This window comes from Apium graveolens, chromosome 1 (genome assembly GCF_009905375.1).
Source record: "Apium graveolens cultivar Ventura chromosome 1, ASM990537v1, whole genome shotgun sequence".
Lineage (NCBI taxonomy): Eukaryota > Viridiplantae > Streptophyta > Magnoliopsida > Apiales > Apiaceae > Apium > Apium graveolens.
In genome coordinates, this window is record NC_133647.1 from 122,327,550 (window position 1) to 122,352,598 (window position 25,049).

The following is a 25,049-nucleotide window of genomic DNA, read 5'->3' on the forward strand; positions in this document are numbered from 1 at the left end:
GCCGTAGTTGTATCCACTTCAAGAACTCCGGCTACCTTGCCCTATGGACATCTCTGGGTTGGATACTAATATTCATTAGCAGCCATCAGTTCAATTAGATCATAAGCTTCCTCGTAGATCTTTTCCCATAATGCTCTGCCTGATGCTGCGTCGAGCATGGGTCTGGACTGTGCTCCCAACCCATTGTAAAAACAATTGATGATTAATCAGGCATTCCATAATGAGGACACTTCCTAAGCATCTCCTTGTAGCGCTCCCAAGCTTCACATAGCGATTCTCTTGTTTGCTGCGCAAATTGAGTAATAGCATTCCTGAGTGCAGCTATCTTCGCCATAGGGAAGAATTTAGTAAGAAACTTCTGAGCAAGATCTTCCCAAGTAGTAATCGAACCAGCTGGTAGAGAGTGTAACCAACTCTTAGCCTTGTCCCTCAGAAAGAATGGGAACAGTCCCAGCTTCACAGCATCTTCAGAAACACCGTTGAACTTGAAGGTATCGCAGATCTCAATGAAATCCCTAATATGCATATTGGGATCTTCAGTTGGAGAACCCCCAAACTGGATTGAATTATGCACCCATTGAATTATTTCAGGCTTGATCTCAAAGGTATTAGCTGTGATAGCTGGCCTGACAATGCTAGATTAAATGTCATTGATCTTGGGTTGAGAAAAATCCATCAAGGCTTTCGTTCATGCTGCTGGATCTCCCATTGTAATGAGTACCTGAAACACAAACAAATAAACCGTGAAAGTAAAAGAATCCGAGTCAGTGAACATTAACGACCACTGATGACAAGCACATAAACTAAAAATTAACACCGAGTCCCCGGCAGCGGCGCCAAAAACTTGTTAGGGCGAAAACATGCGCTAATATTCATGCAAGTATACGCGTTCGCAAGTAGTATAAGATATAAATCAGATTCGTTCCCACAGAGACTGGTTTAGGTTAAGTTCAATTTATGCACATATGCAACAATGTATGGTTATCGCTCAATGCTAAGACAAATAACAAATTGGATTTTTATTAAACTAGGAGATTATATTAAATAACATTAACTAAGAGAATTGAGGTTGAATTACTATATATGACAAACATGGGATTCTAACTTCATTTAATAGCCTTATTGTTCTTAACCTTAGCATGTAATGGTGATGACACTAATCAGATAACACCAAACTAGTAAACGCCAACTTTCGTTGTACGAATACCCTACTACCAAGCATCCACAAAAGAGATAGAAGTTAAATAGACACTAATTATGCTTAGTCCTTATATGTCTATAAGAATTGAAAACATAACGGTTTAATGCGCAAGTTATCTATCGTGATTACATTGGGCAAGTAAGGTGGTTAAAATTACCTAAGAATCATGCATAACAAATACATGAACCTATGCTAGCATGGCAAGTTCTAAACCTCTATATTCATTGTCGTTTTAATAGAGATTAACACGATATCTTATATGTTACCTACGCACATAAGACGAATAAGCACAACCAATACTAGGATATCATACAATCACCACACACCAACATATCAAAACAATTAACTATTGAAATCCATAAGTAAATCTGCTAGAATCCCATGACAACGATTAGTTTATAATCGAATTCATCGTCACCATGGGTTCCAATGAAAGCATGGTATAAACAAGGTCTTAATAAACTGAATAATAATTAAAATATGAATAAACGAGATATAGGTTCCTCCCTCCCTTTAATTGGTGAATGTGTGGCTTTAGTGTCCCTCCCTCTTTTGGTCTGTGTCCCTGGTTGGGGACTATTTTCAATAGTTGCACCCTTTTGGGAGGATGCAACTAGGGATGTGTTAGACTCCTTTTGAACTACCACAGTCTTTTGAGAGACTGTGGCTTGGCTGGCTTGGGTACCACTCACCTCTCCCACCTTATCCTGGGGGGTTTCTTGATGTTCACCCCTCCCCTCACCACTCACACCCTGTTCACTCCCTTCAGGGTTTATGGTAGTTGTTACAACTGTTGTCTTTTGAGAAACAACAGAGGTAGTTTTCTTTGACTTGAGTTTTGAAACTTTAGTTTTTGTGGCTTTGGTAGGAACCTGTTTGGGCAAAGACACAGATCCCATTGCCACACTTGAAGACAAAGAAACAATGTGGTTGGAGATAGTAGGAGTTATATAAGTGTTTACCTCACTTACCTGTGGTGCATTCATGATTGGCAAATATATCAATGGCACCTGGCTGTTGAGGTTCATTCTCAAAAGGTCTGCAAGGACCCTTTTCTCTTGTGCCCGGCATTTGAGTTTATTATTCTCATTTGATATAACCAATCCTTCAGCAACATGGTTAGCCAATAACATAAAGAATCTAGCATAGTAGATGTTATGTGGTCTATTAGCTTTGTTACCTAATCTGGAACCTAATTCTAGCATGGCACAGTTGCTAAAATTAAAGTACCTATCAGAAACTAGCATATAAAGCATATTAACAAGAGATGAAGTTATGGCATCAAAATTGCTAATCTTCCCAGAGAAAACCTTAATAAAGGCATCTCCAAGAAAACTCCATTCTTTCCTAAGGCCTTTCCTTCTAATGTTACCTAAACTAGCAGAATCAAAAGCATAGCCTATGGAATCTAACATAGCGGATACATCTTTATCAGTGTGTGGTGTTATGGCATTATTCTCAGGCAACTTAAAGCAAGACTGTATATCATCACAGTTAATGCAATAATCCTTACCTTTGAGAGAGAAGGCAATAGTCATATCTGTGGAGTTGAACTCTGTAGTTGTCCAAATCTCCTCAATCACCTCACAGTAGATGGTTGGGGCTTCCAGCATTGCATAGCTCAGTTTGCAGTGTTTGATGAAGTCCATCATCTTGTGATAATCAGAATGGGCTTCATTCTTTTCAACCAAGGCTACAAAATTATTCTTTTCATAAACAAATCCTGTTTGAGACATAATTTTGACTACTGGTACCATTGTTGTGAGTAGAGGTTGCAGAGAAAAACTTGAGAATTTTGGAAGAGAAGGAGAATGAAAATTGCAAGAAAACGTAAAGTGAAAGATAAGAGTTCAATGGGCTTTTATACTTTCTTGAATTAAAACGTAAATAAAATGAAATTTTTAAGTAAATTACAGCCGTTTAAGAATAAATAAAATTGTAGAAATTCTAAACTGCCTTTAAAACAAATACATACAACAGTGTATATCTGTATCAACGGTTAAGTAAAGAAATCAACGGCTGTGATTTACTGAAAGTAACTGATGTGACACTTCAACGGATAAGGTAAATAGTTATCCGTTGATGACCAACACTATTTTATCCGTTGAGGGATAAAATTACCAGAAATGTATTTGTCTTTCAACGGATAATGAACATCCGTTGATAGAACAATTTTGGCTTTCAACGGATAGGGAATATCCGTTGATAGGATAGGTCTTTCTTGAAGCCAACTTTGTTCTTGCAGTAAATTCATTTCAGGCTTCAATGCAGATTATATAGAGGACATAAATTTATGAATAATTAAGCATACCTAGCTCACTTACTAATCTTGTGAATGTTGATTCATCAAGTGGCTTGGTAAATATGTCTGCAATCTACTTTTCAATTGGAACAAAATGAAGTTCCACTGTACCTTTCATCACATGTTCCCTAATGAAGTGGTACTTGATATCAATGTACTTGGTTCTTGAGTGCTGCACTGGATTTTCAGTAATGGCAATGGAACTTGTGTTGTCACAGAATATTGGAATTTTGTCAACAGTCAAACCATAGTCAAATAGTTGATTCCTCATCCATAGTATCTGTGCACAGCAACTACCAGCAGCAATGTACTCAGCTTCAGCTGTTGATGTAGAAACAGAGTTTTGCTTCTTGCTAAACCATGACACAAGCTTGTTCCCTAGAAATTGACAGGTGCCAGTTGTGCTTTTCCTGTCTATTTTACAGCCTGCATAATCTGCATCTGAGTAGCTAATTAGATCAAAACCAGACTCTCTAGGGTACCAAATTCCTAGATTTGGAGTCCCTTTGAGATATCTGAAGATTCTTTTAATAGCCACTAAGTGAGATTCTTTAGGGTCAGCTTGAAATCTAGCACAGAGACATGTAGAAAACATTATATCAGGTCTACTAGCAGTTAAATATAAAAGTGAGCCAACCATGCCTCTATAACTTGAAATATCCACAGACTTTTCAGCCTTGTTTAATTCAAGCTTGGTGGCAGTGGCCATGGGAGTTTTTGCAGATGAACAGTTTATTAAGTCAAACTTCTTTAAAAGATCATAAATATATTTAGTTTGACTAATGAAAATTCCATCACTAACTTGTTTAACTTGTAAACCAAGAAAATAAGTTAGCTCTCCCATCATGCTCATTTCATATTTACTTTGCATTAACTTAGCAAACTTTTTACAAAGCTTATCATCTGTAGATCCAAATATAATATCATCTACATAAATTTGAACAAGTATTTTAGAGCCATTAACATTTCTAAAGAAGAGATTTTTGTCAACAGTACCTCTTGTGAAATGATTATCTAGAAGGAATTTTGACAAAGTCTCATACCAGGCTCTAGGTGCTTGCTTTAGTCCATAGAGTGCTTTCAACAGATAATACACATAGTCTGGAAAGTTTGGATCTTCAAATCCTGGAGGTTGGCTTACATAAACCTCCTCCTCCAATTCCCCATTTAGAAATGCACTCTTGACATCCATTTGATAGACTTTGAAATTGGCATGAGCTGCATAGGCTAGAAAGATTCTGATGGCCTCAAGTCTGGCAACTGGAGCAAATGTTTCATCAAAATTTATTCCTTCTTGTTGAGAATAGCCTTTAGCAACCAATCTGGCTTTATTGCTTATGACAATGCCATTTTCATCCATCTTGTTTCTGAATACCCATTTTGTGTCAATAGAACTCTTGTTCTTTGGCTTGGGTACCAGCTTCCATACTTTATTCCTTTCAAATTGGTTTAGCTCCTCTTGCATTGCTAAAATCCAATCTGGATCCAATAGAGCTTCTTCCACTCTCTTAGGTTCCTCCTGTGATAGAAAGCTACTATACAGACATTCATCTTGAGTAGCCCTTCTAGTTTACACTTTAGATGTAGCATCACCAATGATCAGTTCAAAAGGGTGATTCTTGGTCCATTTTCTTTGAGGTGGTAGATTAGCTCTAGATGAAGTTGCCTCAGTATTGTCATGATGTGAGATAGAATGTTGATTGGTTGAAACTCCCCCTGAGTTGCTGATCCTTTGAAAGGAATTGGGAGCTCTATCAACTGATGAAGTGAATTGATTATCCGTTGACAGACTGTGATCAACGGATGCTTCATTATGAACTTCAACAGATGATGCACTTTGTCTTTCAACGGATGCTGCATTGCTTCTTTCAACGAAAGCTGAATTATGACTTTCAACGGAGGCAGCATTCTGTGCATTATCCAAAGGCAGATTCTGAATTCTTCTTGAGATGCCTTCTTCATCATTCTCATCTTCACTATCATCACAATATATCTCAATGTTGTCAAATTTGAGTTCTTCATGATGTCCCTCATCTGTTAGTCCATCAATCTTTTTATCATCAAACACAACATGCACAGATACCATGACAATTTTGGTTCTTAGATTGTAGACCCTATAAGATTTTCCAGCAGAATAACCAACAAATATTCCTTCATCAGCCTTTGCATCAAACTTCCCTTTGTGATCAGATTGATTCCTTAAGATGTAACATTTGCAACCAAAGACATGCAGAAAGTTTAAAGTTGGTTTTCTTCTCTTAAATAATTGATAGGGAGTCATGCCTTTTGCCTGATTGATTAGAGAAATATTCTGAGTGTAACATGCACAGTTAACAGCCTCAGCCCAAAAGTAAGTTGGGAGTTTTGACTCTTTAAGCATTGTCCTTGCAACCTCAATTAGTGATTTGTTCTTCCATTCCACCACACCATTTTGTTGTGGAGTCCTTGGAGCTGAGAACTCATGCATGATCCCATTTTCTTCACAGAATAGCTTCATGGTTGAATTCTTGAACTCAGTTCCATTGTCACTCCTAATATTCCTTACTTTGAAATCAGGATGATTGTTGACTTGCTTGATATGATTGATAATGATTTCACTAGCTTCATCCTTTGATCCAAGAAAATAGACCCATGAAAACTTAGAGAAATCATCAATAATCACTAGGCAATATCTTTTCCTTGAAATTGACAATACATTGACTGGTCCAAAAAGATCCATGTGTAGCAGTTGCAATGGTTCATCAATTGCAGATTTAAGCTTCTTACTGAATGATACTTTCTTTTGCTTTCCTTTCTGACAAGCATCACACAGTCCATCCCTTGTGAATTCCACTAGAGGCATTCCTCTAACCAAGTCCTTTTTGACTAGATCATTCATTGTCTTGAAATTCAAATGGGACAGCTTCTTGTGCCATAGCCAACTTTCAACTGCACTTGCTTTGCTGAAAAGACAAGTAATGGATTCTGCATCTGTAGAGTTGAAGTCAGCTAAGTACACATTCCCTTTTCTAACTCCAGTTAGAACCACTTTATTGTCCTTTTTACTTGTGACAATACAGGCTTCAGAATTGAAGGAAACAGTATTCCCTATGTCACATAGTTGACTGATGCTCAATAAGTTGTGTTTGAGACCATCAACCAATGCAACTTCATCAATGATGACATTTCCTTTTGAAATCAAGCCATATCCCATAGTGAATCCTTTGCAGTCATCTCCAAAGGTTATGCTAGGGCCAGCTCTCTCCTTAAACTCTGTGAGCGGGGTGAAATCTCCTGTCATGTGTCTTGAACAGCCACTGTCCAAGTACCATAGATTCCTTCTTTGTCCCTGCACACAACAAAATCAATCAAGTTGATTTTGGTACCCAAGTTTCCTTGGGTCCAGCCTTGTTAGTCTTTTTCCTAGACTTTATTCCTCCTGCATCTTTTGACTTAGGTAACTTTGGGTCAACCTTGATCTCATATGTGGTTGGTTGAAGTGTAGGGTTAGTCACAGAATCATTTAGCACATTTGATTGATAAGGCATAGATTGTGCAAACATGTTATTTCACATAGGCATATTGTATGGCATGTGAGGCATACTAAATGAAGTAAAATAAGGATTATTAATATATGGCATGTTTGCAAAATGTGCATGAGGATTCTGATGAGACATAACAGGCATAGCATGCAGAGGTGACATAGACATGTTAGGCATGGAGGGATTTGAAGGCATGGGAGCATTTTTAACAGATTTGCAATTATCAGATAGGTGATTAACACTTTTACAATGCACACAGCTTTTTCTAGGAGCATACCTATCAGGTTTGTAATTGTTATGTTTGTTAATCCCTACCTTCCCATTTCTTTTAGATTTTCTTTTAATTTCCTTCTTATCCTCAACCAACTTAAGCCTATTTTTCAGCTGATCCAAAGTCATGTGTCCTATATTCACCTTACTGGCATCTTTGGATGTGCTAGCTCCTTCTTTGACAAAGTTCTTGAGAGTAGAATTATTTTTTCTTATTAAGGTTTTTATTTTTAAAATTACTTGCCTGTTTTAATTGATGAGCCTTCAACGGATGCTCATTTTCTTCCTTCAACGGATAACTTTCATCATCCGTTGATTCCACATCCGTTGACAATCCATCAATTAATTCTAACTCCTTTTTGTTTTTCTTCCAGGTATCCTCACAGAATGATTCAATTCCCTGAACCTTGGCAATTTGAACACTAACATCCCTAGATGTTTTCCAGGCCTTGATTACCTCTTGCTCACTTTCTAACTGTTTAGAAAGAATTTCTACTTTCTTAACAGCTTCTTCTAGTTCACTCTCAACAGTCAAGTATTTAAGTTTAATCTTTTCAAGCTCAATTACCTGATTCTCTAACACAGCATTCCTATCACTTAAAAACACATTATTCTCTTTGATCCTAGTGTTTTCTTTAGCTAGTGATTTAAGGGAAACCCGCAAATTATATAATTCATTGGACATATCATTTGTGGCTTCATTGCATTCATGTTTAGAAAGCTGAGAGAGATCAGTAGTAATTACCTGGTTGCTTGATGAACTAGTTTCATTTTCATCAGAATTAGCCATCAGGGCTAGGTTGACATATTCCACATCATCATCTTCATTGACTCCATCTGCTGCCCAATCATCTTGAGTGAGAAAAGCTCTTTCCTTTTGTTTGAGCAAATCAAAATACTTCTTTTTGTAATCAACTTGCTCAAATTTCTTTTTATCAGAAGTTGGCTTCCTACACTCACTTGCAAAGTGTCCACTAATGCCACAGTTGTAACATTTGAACTTTGATTTGTCCACCATGTTTTTGTTTGGCTTAGTGAATTTTGTATTTTTCCTGAACTTCATCTTTGCAAACCTCCTGGACAGAAAGGCCAGATGTTCATCAATATCATCAGAGTCATCCTGACTGGAATTGTCTTCATCCTCAGCAACTTGCTCTTTACCCTTGCTTGATTCTGATTTGCTTGTGCCAATTTTGAGACTTGGCATTGTCTTTTCCTCATTCCTGGCTTCAACTTTTTCACTGTCAGCTACAAGAGCAACTGTTCCTCCTTTTCTCTTTCCCTTTTCCAACAGCTCATCTTGCTCCATCTCAAGTTCATAAGTCTTCAAAATTCCATATAATCTTTCAAGTGTGAAGTCCTTATAATCTTGAGAATTTCTTAGAGAAACAGTCATAGGCTTCCATTCCTTTGGTAGAGACCTTAGAAATTTTAAATTGGAGTCCTTGACTTGGTACACTCTCCCATACAGCTTCAATCCATTCAACAGTTTCTGAAATCTGTTGAAGGTATCATTCAATAATTCTCCTTCTTCATAGTGAAAATATTAATACTGTTGAATGAAAAGCTGCATTTTGTTTTCTCTAACTTGGTCAGTACCTTCACAGATAAGCTGCACAGTATCCCAAATTTCCTTAGCAGTTTGGCTGTTGATGACATTGTCAAACATATCTTGATCCAGGCCATTAAACAGAATGTTCATGGCTTTCTTGTCCTTGTGGACCTCTTCAATATCTTCAACAGTCCATTCTGCCTTTGGCTTGGGAATAGACTATCCAACAGCAACTGTTGCAATAGCAGTTGTTGCCACCTTGTGTGGGATGTGAGGACCATTATCAATGCAGTTGATGTAGCTTTCATCTTGAGAGAGAAGATGTAAGTGCATCTTCACCTTCCAGTGATGATAGTTATCTCTTTCCAGGATTGGAATCTTTACACCAATATCCTTCTTACTCATGATGTTAGCAGAATAGATCTTTAAACTCTTTGTATGTTAAGAGCTTGCTCTGATACCAATTGTTATTCCCAGTGGACTAACAATGAGATTTACAGAAGGGAGGTTGAATGTAAATCTCAAAACTTTTTCAAGTTTTGAGCAGTTTCTAAGGCTAAGTATTTTTGAGAACAAGTGTGTGAATTGCTTGAAGCTAATACAGACAGATATATATATTCAAACACAAACGTAAAGAACACAAAGAACTTAAAAACTTTTCTGGTGGATTTGTTGTTCCACCAGAGATGTGTTATTTCAGAAAATCTGTGATTCAAGGAATTAAATCACAGTTGCTTCCTAGTACAAACTAGATGATTTTCTCTCTGGATATTTCTAAACAGCTCTGGAAAATTCTTATCTAATTACTAGCTGCTACTTGGTTTATATATCACCAAGTTTACAAGTGAAGACAAAACTGTAAAATACAATTAAAAAGATTCTTCACATGTTTCTTCTTCATTTCTCTATCCAATGCAATCTAGGATAATCTGTGAATCTTTGAATACTCCCTTGTTTGCATCAGAATAGAAATGCTGTATTTTCTTGATTCCTCCTAGAGGCTTCCACATTCCAGTTTGTCTCTATCAACCCATGTGCCTCTGTCAGCTTGTGAATTGTCACTGTCAACTGCTAATGAACTAAGCATCCGTTGAAGCTTTCATCCGTTGATGCCTTATCTGTTGAGGCTTTATCCGTTGAAGCTTTATTCGTTGATGCATTATCAGTTGAAGTCTTTATCCGTTGAAGCACTTATCCGTTGATGGATATTATCCGTTGAAGCATTAGAGACATCCGTTGAAGCTTTGTTTCTTATCCGTTGAAGGTCTTCAATATCCGTTGATACTTCTTCACTTATACAAAATTACAAGGCATGAAATATTTACAATTAGCCTTCCTATTTGCATATCCATTAGTAGTCAACATGACTGATAATTTCCTACAACATCTAAGAATTACAACTTGAATCCAGAGAATGAAATGTGCTACAATACTAAACTTATTGCTAAGTAAAGCTACTCATTCAACGGATAGCCAAGATGGTCTTATCCGTTGAGGCTACAAACACTAGATTTCTACTTAAGTGTTTTGTTTAACTTATCATCAAACTAATACACATATTCCTAACATTTTGCTTTCTTGGGTTTCCTACATTCTGTAGCAAAATGGCCTAATTCATCACAATTGTAGCACCTTATCTTAGATATGTCAACAGATCCAGTTTTGTAACCATTCTTGCTATCAGAAGTGTACTTCCATTTTCCTTTCCAGTTGTTGTCTTTGTTGAAAGACTGTCCTTTACCTTTGAAGTATCTTGGCTTCTTTACTCTAATATTAGAGAATTTTCTTGCCAAATATGCCATTGACTAATCTAGCTCATCCAGTTCATCAAGGGTGTAGAACTCATCTTCTTCCAATTCCAGAATGACTTGTTCCCGAGAGTCATTAATTCTTTGCTCACTTGTTGAGACAACTGGAGTTTGGGATCTTGGCTCATCATTAGAGGTCTGACCATCGTTGACAATTAGAGCACCGGAACCATCCATAACATGCCATTGGCCAGCTCTTAAAGATTTCCTTTGAATCATTTCTAATTCATATGTCTTTAAGATTTCATAAAGAACTTTCAGTGTTATCCTGCTTAGATCTCTCCCATCTCTGATTGCTGAGATTTTCTGTTCCAAATGGTCAGGGAGTGTGAGAAAAAACTTCAAGTTTACCTCTTCAGCTTCATAACATTTATCATGCAGCTGCAAGTCATTTATCAGCTTGTTAAACCTTTCAAACACATCAGTAATACTTTCTTTTGGCTTAGCCATGAAACCCGCATACTGTGAAATTAGTATCATTCTTTGATTTGACCTAACTTCCTAAGTTCCTTCACAGAGTATTTCAATCTTTTCCCAGATATGTTTGGCAGTGTCACAGTTAACAATGTTGTTGTACATTACATTGTCAAGTGACTCTATCAATATCAGCTGCAAGCCACTATCCAGGGAAACCTTTTTCTTTCTCAGGCTCAGTGTACTCAGAAGGATCTTTTGGAGCATAATGAGCTGGAATGACCATGTCTCCATCTGTAGATTCCTCAACTCTAATCATAGGAGTGAAGGGCCCATTTTTTAGAATCTAAATGTAGAGTGGATTAGCCATCCTGATAAATAACAACATTTTTTTCTTCCATAGAGTGTAGTTGGTTTTATCAAATATAGGGATTTTGATGTTACTGATTTTCTATGTATTCATTCTTCCAAGATCTTGAATCTGTTTACTTTCAGATTTTGCTCTGATACCACTTGTTAGGTAATGAATTACACACGGAGGGGGGTGAATGTGTTTTAGTGTTTTTAAGCTTTTCTTGAACTATTTTGGTTGTGAAAAAAGTAAATCAAATCTTGTAGTGAAATATGTTAATACACAAATTAAACATGCAATAATAAAGAACACAGATCTTTCAAAACTCACTTAATTTTATATTAAAATTAAGAATGTTTTGCTACAAAATTTCTAGGCTCTTTGTTGATAAAGAGCTTAGATTCTTTCTTGAGAGAATACAAGAGTTCTTGATCTAAATTGTTAATTCTAACAAAGGATTGGTGTTAACTTTATAAGATAGTTAACTTTTGGTTTACACAGTTTATAATAAGAAATTGCTTTTTACTTTAGTAAACGGTCACTTATCATTTCCATTTTAGGAAAAGTGTATCTTCTAATTCTGGCTTAGCAAATCTTTGCACACTGTGTTATCTTTGATCTTCCTTTGTCAGTTAATCGTCACCATTGATCTTGCACACTCTTCAAGCTGCTTTTTGTAGACTTTTCAATCCAGCTGGTTGGATTGTTTGTTGATTGTTAATCTTGGATATTGAACTGGTCTGCAATTTTATACTTTGAGATTTTACCTCGGGATCTCCAGTTTGGTCTATAGAGAACTTGACATCTCGATAAGTGTATTGGCTTATTGAGATCTCTAGTACTCCATAGTTAATTTGACTTGTAGAGGTCTCTAAGTTCTCTATAAGAGAATTTTTCTTGTCGAGATCTCTAGTCTTCATATCTTCAATTGACTTATCGATATCTCTGAGTTCTCTAGTGGCTTATTGACTTGTCGATAACTCAGAGTTCTCTAGTCAAATTTGACTTGTCGATAACTCAGAGTTCTCTAGTGAATTTTGGCTTATCGATATCTCTGAGTTCTCTAGTGGAATTTGACTTATCGATAACTCAGAGTTCTCTAATGAATGTTGACTTGTCGATAACTCTGAGTTCTCTAGTGAAGAAATGACTTGTCAATATCTCCAATCTTCATGTCTTCAATTTGGCTTGTCGATATCTCTGATATCTTACTGTTATGTGATTATATTCTTGTTTATAATTATTTTATCTTATTGTTATGTACTTGTACCATTGTTTTAATTTTAAATTAATTATAATTAAATTAAAAATGTAATTTTTGATTAATTTTTATTGTTGTATGCTATTGTTTTTTATTGTTAGAACGAGTAAAGTGCGCTTTGTGTACTTGCACTTAGGCTGTCAGACCATTTGAGATACCGATATTCAAAAAACTCTCATTTAAAATATTAAAATTTCAAATTTTTAATAATGTGTGTACAACCGTTAAATTTGGCTAACTTCATTAGTTTTTTCAAGGATATTTTGGTAATTTTCAAGCTTACATTCAATTTACTCCCAATTCACACAAATAACCCTGATCAGCAACAAAAAAAACCCATTAAATAATAAATAACTAAATCACCAGGTCTTAATACTAAGAACATGGTGAGCAAGTTCATGTGTGAGCTCAAAGACCCAAAAACACCAGGAATTTCATCTCAAATTTACAATTATTAACCCCCCGTTACAATCGAAGTATAAGTTACCCTTTTATTTTTGATTCACAAGATTCAAATTATAATGAAGTTGTTTTACAAACTTCCCAGAAATTGAAAGAAAAATCTACAAAACTAAATAGTTAGAATCATATATCCAATACAATCAACCTCAAAGATGAAGGTATTCAAAAGAACCTTTTAGATTTAAGTTTATTCATTCTTTCATTTTTTTGTTTCTCTCTATAAATGTAAATGGGTTCTTTAAATTTCATGTTTCAAATGATTCGGAGATGTGAGTTGTTTGTGCTGGTGAATTGTGCATCAATGATTAACATAGAATGAGGTGATTTAGATAATTTATAATATCATATATTTATTTATTGCTAATATATAGAGAGAGAGAGGGAGGGAGAGTCAAGTTCTATGGAGACCATGTTTTTTTAGACCTTGGAGACCGTTTATGTTCTGCAACTAAAATCTTGTATAAAAATATTGCAAAACGTATTGTTTTGCGAATTATGTTCTACAAAAATTATATATATATAGGCAAGTGCTCAAATATATACAAACCAATATTAGAATACAAACTACAAACCAATAAGAGCCACATGTTTAATTCATTTCTCTCTCTTCCATGTGCACTTTGTATTATTTTCCCCTTCATTTATAATTTGACTTTTCCCGTTAATCGGTTAACGTTTTAAAAATTAATAATTTTACCATATTTTTCTCCATCTACCACTCATCAATTTTGCATAGCATATTTGTTATATTTTGACGAGAAATCAGTATTTAAGCTTAACTGAATCACTAAGCTAAAATCAGTACTATTTCAGGAACCAGTAGATTTTAGTAATTCTCGTAGGCATAATTACTGATTTATCGTCGAAATATATCAAATATGGTATTCGTACTGATTGTTGGAGACTGTAGAAAAATACAGTGAAGTTAGATTTTAAAAAAAATTCACCAATTAACAGGAAAAATTCAATTAAAAATAGAGGAATAAGGTGGAGGTCTGTGTGGGATGGTGTAGTTTGTAGTTTGCATTTTAATTTTATTTGTATTGGAGTAAGACTCTATATATATATATAGGGGCATGATCAAATACATACCAAATTTAAAATAAAACTCAGAACTAATCTCAATCATTAGATCAACCTAATGTAACGGACCCCTAAAAACACCCCACCCAACTACTATGCACCCTCCCACACCCAATTTCAGCTTTTCCCCTCCATTTTTAATTTAATTTTTCCCGTCAAACCGTAAAAATTTTTAAAATCCGATTTTACTGTATTTTTCTACATCTCTCAACGATCGATTTGCATACCATATAAGATATATTTTGAAGTAATTTTTTTAAAAAAAATATTGGGTTTTTAGTTTTTATTTTAAAATTGGTTTTCATTAGAGTAGCCCCTTTATATATATACATACATAAAAACGAGAAACTAAGTTCCAGCCCATTAAAATTAAGCTCAGCACGCAGTGTCCTCCTTTTTGGTAGCCCACCACTCTTTATCAATAGTCGTGACATAATACGTACACTATAAATACACAAAACTAATCAGCTACTCATCCGTTATTCTATCATCGATTCATGCAAAATCACTAAAAGTTTATCATAAATCGTCGATTTACACAAATTTTTCACCAACTTTTCTTAGATTAAACTGAAATCACCATTTTATATTAAATAAATTACTGAAATATTGGGTAAACTCTAAAATCACTAATTTATCTTACAAAAATCAATATGTACTATTAAAATCATTAATTTTTATTGTAAAAATCACTTAAAATTGATACAAAGTATTCACATATTAAACACGGTCATTATAACACTACCGCCTATCTCTCCACCATCATCGTGCCTATGTAACAACTATAATATCAAACAGAAATCACTAACTTTAATTATTAATACAGTTATTATCATGTGTACAGAGATGTGGGAAAAAAGAGAAAGGTTATAACAAAAGAAAAAGTCTAGAGAACATAAATGGAAAAATATATGGGATGAATGGAGAGGAACAGACATCGATTGCGGTGGCAGTGAGGGAGTGATGATAGTGGTGGGGTCGTGGAGGTGATGGCAGTGGTAGGGGTGATGGCGGTTGTATATCCTCCAATGATCAGTATACATACCATATGTATTATATTCCGACGATAAATCACTATTTATACTTACGAGAATCACTAAAATGTATAAAACTCTGAAATAATAATGATTTTGGTTTAGTGATTCCGATAAGTATAAATAGTTATTTATTGCAAGAATATAGCAGATATGATATGAAAACTGATTGTTGAGAGATGGAGTAAAATATAGTGAAGTCGGATTTTAAAAAAAGTTCATCGATTTACGGGAAAAATTAAATTAAAAATGGATAAAATGATACATACATGTACATGTACATATACGTGAGGCAATGGCATGCTGGATTTGAGGAAATAACGGGGGGTTTTGATAAGATTTGTGTGGTGGAGGTTTGATTAAAATCAAAAAAAATAAATGATTACCATTAATTTTAGTTTTTAGAATAAAGTTGGTTTTTATCTAATCATGTTTGTATATAAATGGAAAGGGAGATGAGTCGCGATACTATCGAAGTAGTAATATGAGTTTTATGGTGCGATTCATGATGGCATATCAATGATCTAATGACCAATATGATAATATTCCTCGAAATCACAGTAGGAAGAATTCCAATAATTTACGTATTTGATTTCTAGTGCGTAGAGCCGGCCAAATGTGCGGGTTCAAACCGCTCATTCGGGACCGGCTCGTACGGAAACCGGAAAAAATTCGGCACTAAACGAGCCAGTTCAAACCCACCCAACTCGCTAAATTACATGAACCGAGTACGAATTCCAATTTTAGAACCCGGAACCGCACAAGCCCGCTCGAGCCCGCACGGACCGAAACCGCACGAGCTACACGTTGAGCACAACCCGCACAGCCCGCACGAGCCCGCGGGTGTGCGTCACGCGCCAGTTGTTTCTGCCTGCTTTCTGTCTTTGCTTTCTGTCTGGTGCTCTCCCGTTCGCCTACTCGGTGCTCTGTTATAACTCCTTATTTCATTAGGTGATCTCTCCCACTCAAATAGACAGGTAATTAAGTTTTCAATTCAACATATATGAATGTGTCTATTTTTAGTATTTGTTCATCGTCCATCAACTAAGAAAAGAAAACCCAGTTTGAATTTGCATTATTGATTGATTAGACAATAGAAGAATACATTCTATACATCATGACACATGTTCATAATGTATGTATAACGGGATTTAAGAAAACATAAAATGATTAAATGATTGTTGAACTTCATTGTGCCAGCAAGTTACAACTTGATTTTTAAACTATGTCCACAGTAAGAAATACACTCAAGTGTGGTGAAGCATTTCTTAATTCAAAGCATTGCACACACACGAACCCGTGAACCGTGAACTTACTCGACCCGTCAACCCGCCGCCAACCCATAAACCGCCTGGCACGCACACGAGTTCAGTGCCGAATCCGAGTTACCTTTTGTAAATTCAAGCACAGTCCGACCCGATTCGCTCGCTTCAAGTGTCGGTTCATTGTTTAGGATTTCCGATTTCAACCCGTTTCCAACCCGGCCCGACCCGCACAGATGGTCACCTCTACTAGTGATTATCACAAGTATCATAACTTGTATCTTTTGTAAATTATCCCATGTATGGCTAAGCAAGAAAAAGACTCAAACACCCTTAATTTAAGAGACAGCATTAGAGGAAGTTGACGTAATGATACTTTACTTTTAGTATTTTAGTATTTTAAGCGATAGTTTTTGAATGTTAGTATTTCAAGTGATTTCACAATCTAAATAAGAGTCTAAATGTAAATGCACGATGTGCACTTTACACTTGTTAGGACTTGGGCACATTTCTCTAATTTTGTACATGGCAAGTGAAATCTCTGGAACAGCCCAAAACTCAAATGCTTTGTGAGGAAGTGCTAAGCAAACTTAAAAAAAAATTGTAACAATTATTTTTCAATCACATTATACACATCCAGAAAAATTACACTAAAACAGTATCTGTTTAGTTTTATCACTAAGTTTAATGTGTGTGAATGGTTTGTTTTCCAAGTCCCAACAGTACAATAAGGGATCCTGGCTATCCACGTTGGAAGAGCATGAATATGGTGTCTCCGAAGTTCAAGCTTCAAGTTTATATTTGCTATTCTGACAAAGCAGAAAAATAAAAGTTACAGTGTAACTATTTTTTAAAGGCCCATCTCAAGTAACCACATAAATGGATGCAGAAAAGAACTTCTACAAGAAATAAAAATAAAACTCTCCAGTCTGCTTTCACATGAATCTCAGCAAAGCCAACTTAAAAAGTTTCCCTCACTGATTCTTGATGGAATTCAGTAGTGCACCGTATGTGGTACCTTCCATACTTGTCAGTGAAGTCAAGTAAAAATCGGATTGACAGATTAAATCAAGCAAACACAAAAAAGAAGCATTGAAGGTAACATCCGCATGATTAGGGACAAATGAAAACATATAAGAATAAATAAGATATAAAGATCTATCAATGTTAGATCTCATAAATAACATGTCTACATATTTCCATAATCTGATCTAAAAGATATAACACCATCCCAATGATATATAAATGATTATAAGAGATTTGCAAGGCTGCTCCTTTTGCAATTAATTCTCTTTTTTATTTTAACTCTGCTTTATCCCCATAATACAGCACACTTCTGTCTTCTTTTTTTGAGGAAACATTATAGTTTTGAACATGTGCATACCCTCTCCCGAAGAATCTTAACCTAACCTTCGATGCATCTGGTGGAACTACTTTTGATTACGAAATTATTCTTTCTCTTATGCCGGAGAGCACAAAAACACCTGCCATAATTATTCAAATGTTGAGTTCCTCATATTTAACAGGAGACATTTTCTTAACACTTTCAAATAGTAAAAATCCATCTAAAACACTAAACTAATTTTTTGATCCTAACAAGTAGAAAGTAAGCATGGAAAAGCTAGAAGCTCGCCTTGTTGTATTCTATCCCGCTGCCACTAAACCACAAATCGTCAATAAGTACGTCTTAATTGAGTTATAATACGAAAGAATGAGCTTGGATGATAATGCCTAAATTATATCTCAGCTGGTACCTTCTCCCTCTTAAAGATACCAAATTATATGTCTTGTGTATGCCATATGTACATGTAATGGGACCGTGATCTTTTTAGAATAGGAGAGCTGACTTTTATAGTACCTTTTTTAAACACCGCGTGGCAATAAATCATACTACAAACCTTCTCCGCCGAACTCATGTGGGCTTGAGGCGCAGGCCTAAAAGATATCACTAACATAATTGCTAGCGCCATTTTCAGAGACTTGTTTTGACCACAGTTCCCAGACATGGGGTTTTTTCAGTTATTTGAAAGCAAACTCGCAGAATGTAGGCAACCTACCTGCCTTGCAACTAACATCATCCCCTGCATGAAACATGATAATCAATATTGATAGTTTGTAGGTGGAAAAACAGTAACCCTAGAAAAAAAGTTAGAAACAAATAAAAGCTCGAAATCATATGAGGTGAAAGTTCGAAACACATACATACATAACAAAACTATAAATTATAATTAGGCAGAAGTTCAAAGCACAGATAAACATAACAATACAGTATCAGTCCTTGCAAAATTATATATTAGGAGCATTCTTGAGTCTCGACTATGCAAAATAGATGGGCTAGATTTTTAAAATGTCATAAATAGTATACCACACCGTAATCAAACATTAGATCCACGTTCTATTCCTCCACAGGAATAGGGATCCCTATGACCACACTATGGTTTGCTTAGATTCACAGAAATATTGAAGAGAAATTCTAGTAAAAATGATTCAATTTATTGAAACATCCTAACAAACACATAATGCCACTTCACTTGCTACAATCATTTTTATCTTTAAAGTTACAACTTCACTTATTAAGGGTAGCAAGATATAAGTTTTAGTAAATTCATAAAATGTTCTAATTAACTAAAACATCCTAATTATTATACGGGAGCCTTATAATTCATACCAGAAGGAAAAAGTTTGTTACCATCTGCGTAAATGATGTACAGTGGAATTCCGAAATAGCAAGAAAGTTGCAAACTTGAAAAAAATCATCCAACTGATTTGAAAACAGTCCCAAATTTCTTAATGACATAAAAAAGAAACGTAGTACAAATTCTAGTAAATTCGGCTAAGACAAGTACCAAAGTATAGAATAACAGAAGTGTGTACATGTAGATAATGTAAATTAGGCTAAGAAAAGTACCAAAGTATAGGATAACAGAAGTGTGTACATGTAGATAATTTGAATCAGGAACAGAGAATCGACGAGCATTTCTTCTGTGTTAACAATGGATTGATTGTGACCAGTGCTTGATTATGTTTATAGGTGAATAGTGTTGGAGAGCGAGGAGGTGGAAGCTGCAATACGGAAGATATAAGTGCAGAAGCTGCAGACCTTTTTGTGTATGTATGTGCCTAAATAGGTATGACGTGTTTGAGTGATCTGACGTGGTTTCTGCTCCGGCGGTGTGATGTGAAATAAAACGGCTCATCCAAACTCTAAGTTGCAGCATTATCTATATATTGAATTTTGCACTTTATTGATCCTTGTAAAAACTGAATGTCTATATGAACATATTAAATAAGTGTAAACTGTGCAAGTAATTATGTTGCAATAATTAGGGACAGCATCAAGCATGTCACCAACTCAGTAAGATATCTGGAGATCTAGAAAAAGTAGCAAACAAATTTCTAAAAGGCAAAGACCTTCGAGCTACTAGTCCCTTGTCACCAAGGATTCTGCAATCCCCTAAAAGGTTTTGATAAAAGGCACGGTATGCACGCTAAATAAACTTAAAAGCCTCAACTTTAACACCACCTCTAGCCCCAGCATATACGATCATCAGAGCTTGTGGAGATGGTTTAGAAATAGCTTCTTGGTTATTGAATAACCACTTTTGCAAAAAAAGAATATAGAAAAATAAGAAATGGAACGTTTTCAGAACTGGGACCATGAAAAACACAACTACCAGATTGCATTCACTAAAGTATCTTATGCATCGTGTTCCTGGAAACTTCATTAAAACTTCAGAGCATGTGAACAAGATACAATTTGAAATAATGCATTCCTAGATTGTTCCAAAGTCTCTCGATCAATTATAGTGACATTAGGTACATGCCTCAATATGCATTAAATGACTGCAGCAAAATTAGCCAGACACCATTTAGTAGCTTGTCATGATATATATTAGTAGTATCAAGATCATTTAAAATTAATATCATAGTAACACTCATGCTAGAAGAGCCATTAACTTGAAATGATGATTACAAAGCTGAGTTTGCACAGATAGGAACATTCCTATCTCAATTTTATGCTCTGCTCAAAGGTAGCTATTTGCTTCTTTTAACAGCAAATCTTAATGACATCAGAAATCATTATTGTGTAACTCTCAACAGGAGATTGACCTTTTGAGAAAATGCAGTCATAACATATTTTCATCAGTTCTGTACAAAGATAAGTTTGTACAAAATTAAAGAAGATCTCCTATTACCTATAGTACGGCTTCTTGCATTAGGCAAAGGCAAAATTCTGTATGTTTTTGTTCCGGAGGTCCCTTAACAACGAGGCGGTAGATGCAACTTCCCGGAGACCCCGAACATGCATGGTGTTATGGAGTACACATGCTTCTTTGGACCTATTATTTCGAATACATCCATGGATAAGTATATCGTAGGTAACATTATTGGGATTAAGACCTCGGTCTAGCATATCCTTGTACAGGTTCAATGCTTCAACATGTCTACCCATACGCATAAGTCCCTGCAATATTGTGGTATAAGTTTCAACGGCAGGTGCCAATCCTTCTAGGGGCATTTGTCTGAGAAGCTCGATTGCTTTGTCTACTTTTAACTTCTTACAATAGCCATTTATCAAAATGCTATAGGTATGACTATCGGGCAATATCCCTTTGCTAATCATTGTATCGAGCACTTCCAGTGCCCTATCTATTTCTCCTCGTAAACAATATCCATCCATCAGTATACTATACGTCACTACATCAGGAAAGTTACCTTTTATAATCATTGTCTCAACCAATTCCTCCGCAGCTTTAATCTTCCCTTCTTTGCAAAATGCATTAACCAATATACTGTAGGTATGCAAATCCAAACATATATTTCTACTTTCCATATCTTTTAACAGACATTTAGCTTCACCCCATCTATTAAAATAGCATAAACTCTGAATAACTGAGCTGTAAGTCACAACATTCGGTTGTACACCTCTATGACTCATTTCCGAAAGAAGCTTCAAAGCATCATCAACTAACTCATCCTTACATAAGGCATTAATCATCGCATTAAAAGTCACCCTATCCGGTTCACAATGACTCATTTCCATAAACCTAAACCACCTAACTGCCATTGAAGTTTTCCCTCGTTTGCTCAAACAATTAATAATAGTCGTATACATAACACGATTTGGTCTAACTAGATTCAACCTAACCAACTTACAAAACAAATGCTCCGCTTCCACAAACATATCTTTCCCAATCAACACCTTAATCAAAGTCGTAAACGTAACCACATTCGGCCTAAACCCACATTTAACAATCATACTCAGCATCGAAAACGAACAATTAACATGATTCAATCTAGAAAAACAATTAATAACAATATTAACAGTATAAATATCAACAGGAATGTCGAAAACACGCATATCGCGAAACACGAAGACAGAAACAGAGAACTCTTTCATTTTAACGAGTGCGGATAAGAGTCGATTGAATTCGAGAATTGGAGGTAAAGGTTGAGTTTTGACCATGTGGTGAAACAAATGAAGTGGTTCCTCGAAGCTATCAAAGCCTAATTTGGATTTCTGAAGGAGTAATTTATGTAATTGAAAAGTTGAAAAGGGGGGATTAGGGTTATTGTTAGAGTTAGAGGAAAAGGGGGAAAATGAGAAGTGAGATTTATGTACAAGTACAATGTAGGGATAGAGAGTTCGACTACATGATTGGAGATGTCGAGAAAGAGTGAGAGACATTGATTTGTGTTAGATAAGAGTTCAAGTGTGTGAATTAGGGTTCTAAACTACGATTTTTTTCTCGGAAATTGTATAGTGCGATCACCTTCGCGTCGACAAAAAGTTATCTACAGTGTTTTTCTCACACCAGCTTACAGGATTCCCGTTGATCCTCTATTATCGATTACATACCTCAAATGGGTGTTTATTTGTTTGGATTTTGAATATTGTGAATTTAGTGTTTTTTCATAAATATCCAAATTGTAGAAAATATTTGTAAAAATACAAACTAATCTCACGTGCAACTGACATATACAACTGTTTTAATTTTATACGCAACCTCATATTCAACCCGCATTCACATTTTTTGTAAATATTTCTATAAAAATTGGTATGTTTAGTAAATTTCCTAATTTATTTAAATTCTAAATTTTTTATTATTTTGTTGTAATTGATCAACATTTAAAAACAATATTTTATAATGATTCTAATAAAATTTAGTGCTTTTCTTAATATTTTTTTCTATTTTTTATAGGAGGCAATTAATTTCTTTCAAATTTTAATTTAATACACTCTCCTTAAAAAAATAATTACTCAAAATATTTCTGAGTACTTTGACCCAGGATAAGAAAAAAACTAAATAATAAAATAACATAAGTAAAAAATTTGGATGAAAATGTTAGATATCTAAAATTCTTTTTCCATGTTACAAATATTTTAGTATCGTATTGTTAATTGTTAATTTTTCTAATAATAAAATAAGATATGCGTGCTCACTAATTAAAAAATATGTAACATATCTTACCGCATCATTAGGTACATTTAACGAATTCAGGGTAGCTAACATTATTTTTTAAAAAAATATCAATAAACTACAGCTAGAATGATTAAAACATTGAACAACTTCCATAAATAACATCACTTTTCGATGAGAAGCAAGATAATGCTTCCTCACAAGGACCTAACTGATTTCTACCGAGTAAAAATTACAATGAGAAGTAATTTCTTAAATTTAGTTGATAAGTTTTTGTGCCATGATACTAGTGAGTTGCATTCGAATTGAGATCACTAAATGAGCATTGTTGTTTGTCATGGTTAAGAAAAATCTTTCCAAGTATTGACAGGATTATTGTATTTATTAAGAATCCGACTTAAGTTCTTTAAAACAAATAAAAAACTCTCTCAATTAGTTGGAAAAATCTGTAGCAATTATAATGTTAGAAAAAAAAAACAATGGTTGGTTCCTGGTGCTCGACTACTCACCATAAATTTATGCCTGATATGCAAGTACATACGGAGAGAAATGCTACAGTTCCCGAAGATCACATTAGTTCCCAGAACATCATTAGCCCCCAGAATATCATTTACAAATAACGGCATTTGGTAATAACGACGTTATCAGAATGAACAATCCACAAATATTATGTCCGACAGTATGTGCACACTCATTTTATTGTATGCGATTACAATTTTCTAAGTTTCTTCTACAATGCAAAACATGGGTCTTGTCCTTTGATTTGAGTAGGTCCATTAATGGAGGTGGTAAACTCAGTTACAGAGAAAACCAAGAAACCAGGAGCAGACATTTCGTCTACAAGTACATGTCCTACATTATACTTCTTATTATGCAATCACCAGCAGATAAGTGTTGATTAACATAACATCATTACACTCCATCATGTTCACTAGATTGTCAACTTTTGCTAACCTACTGTTTACAAAATTTGTTTTCACAACATAAAAGATACTGATTTCAAAAGTTATTTACTAGATCATTGTTTATGACTTTTAAATGTTTGACTAGAAATCAGTTCATATACGAGAAGATCAAGGACTCATACACCATCATCAAGTCTCAATAAAGACTGCTTAAAAATTGGTCACCTGAAGATCCGTTACCCCTTCTATTATTAGCTCTGTTCTTCTTCCTCGCCCATTTTTCATTCACATAAAATCATCGATCTTCTTTTATGCACTGCATGTTTTTGCACCAAGTTACTTTTAGGAAGGAAAATGGATGAATTTTGACGTTACTGATTAAGAATTTTCTAGGAAGGCATGGTTTTGCCTATTTAACTCAATTTGTCAGAGTCCCCCAAGTAAAATAATACATTTTTTATAAACGCCCAGAAGATTTGAATTCGTAAATTTTACAGAAGTACTTGAAGCGCCTGGAAAAACATACATATAAGCCGAGGCCAAGAGAATTTAAGCCAGAACGATATCTTACATGCATTTTCAACCGATGCAAGAAAATGAATACAAAAATCAGCTGGGTAAAGAATGTATGAGTTCCAATACTGTAAATTAAAAAGTGGATCTAGCAAAAACAAGGAGATCGACCATGCTCAAGAATGTATGAGACTCACTGCTGCATATTGTTGTAAATCTCACTAACAAATATAGCAACATAGAGGCAAGTGTATAAAGAATTTAGTAAGTTTAGGCCAAGACCACAGTCAACAAAACAAAGCATGCATGTAAACAAAATCAGTAACTGAAATAAAGAAGAGAAAATCGAAGATGTACCCGAAACCATAGCTTTCAATCGTGTCTGAAAATAATGGAGCACAGATACAAAATACCAAGAAAATTCGATCACAGCTGAGTCACCAGGTCTTGCTCGAAGGCCTGGCTGCTCTTGAAGAGAATATTGCCCCCTAACTGCTGCGTTTGGGATGCTCGCAATATCTCCACCGGGATAAAACAGCTCAGAGTTTATGTTAACTACAGCAACAAAACCTCTACTTCGACCAGCACCTCAGTCGCCGGAAAATATCAGCACTTCAGGACTTTTGGGAGAGAAATGCAGAGAGGTTGAAGAGAAGAGAAGAGAATGTAGTGTATATAATACATTCA

At 35.2% G+C, this 25,049-nt stretch overlaps 1 protein-coding gene and 1 non-coding gene across 5 annotated transcripts; one reads left to right on the top strand and one right to left on the bottom strand.

Moving 5' to 3' along the window:
- Positions 1-212: 212 nt before the first annotated feature.
- LOC141680727 (small nucleolar RNA R71) lies at positions 213-319 on the top strand. The gene has a single exon (XR_012558401.1). It is a non-coding gene; the product is annotated as a small nucleolar RNA R71 (small nucleolar RNA).
- Positions 320-17,654: 17,335 nt separating this feature from the next.
- LOC141666522 (uncharacterized) lies at positions 17,655-22,382 on the bottom strand. 4 transcript variants are annotated; one of them, XR_012552274.1, is made up of 3 exons: positions 20,719-22,382; positions 18,421-18,603; positions 17,655-18,006 (listed from the first exon to the last, which is right to left on the bottom strand). XR_012552274.1 is itself a non-coding variant. In XM_074472578.1 (2 exons), exon 1 carries the CDS (start codon positions 22,209-22,211, stop codon positions 20,739-20,741), a length of 1,473 nt encoding a protein of 490 aa, XP_074328679.1. In that variant the 5' UTR covers positions 22,212-22,382; the 3' UTR covers positions 17,655-18,603; positions 20,719-20,738. The 4 variants fall into 4 exon arrangements, 1 of the variants encoding a protein (XP_074328679.1); XR_012552269.1 differs by having other exon boundaries at positions 18,381-18,603; XR_012552273.1 differs by having other exon boundaries at positions 18,156-18,603.
- Between the last annotated feature and the right edge of the window lie 2,667 nt (positions 22,383-25,049).

What these genes read in the sequence shown, in the direction of transcription:
- LOC141666522 (XM_074472578.1), bottom strand. Translation starts at nt 22,211, where the DNA reads ATGTCTCTCACTCTTTCTCGACATCTCCAATCATGTAGTCGAACTCTC.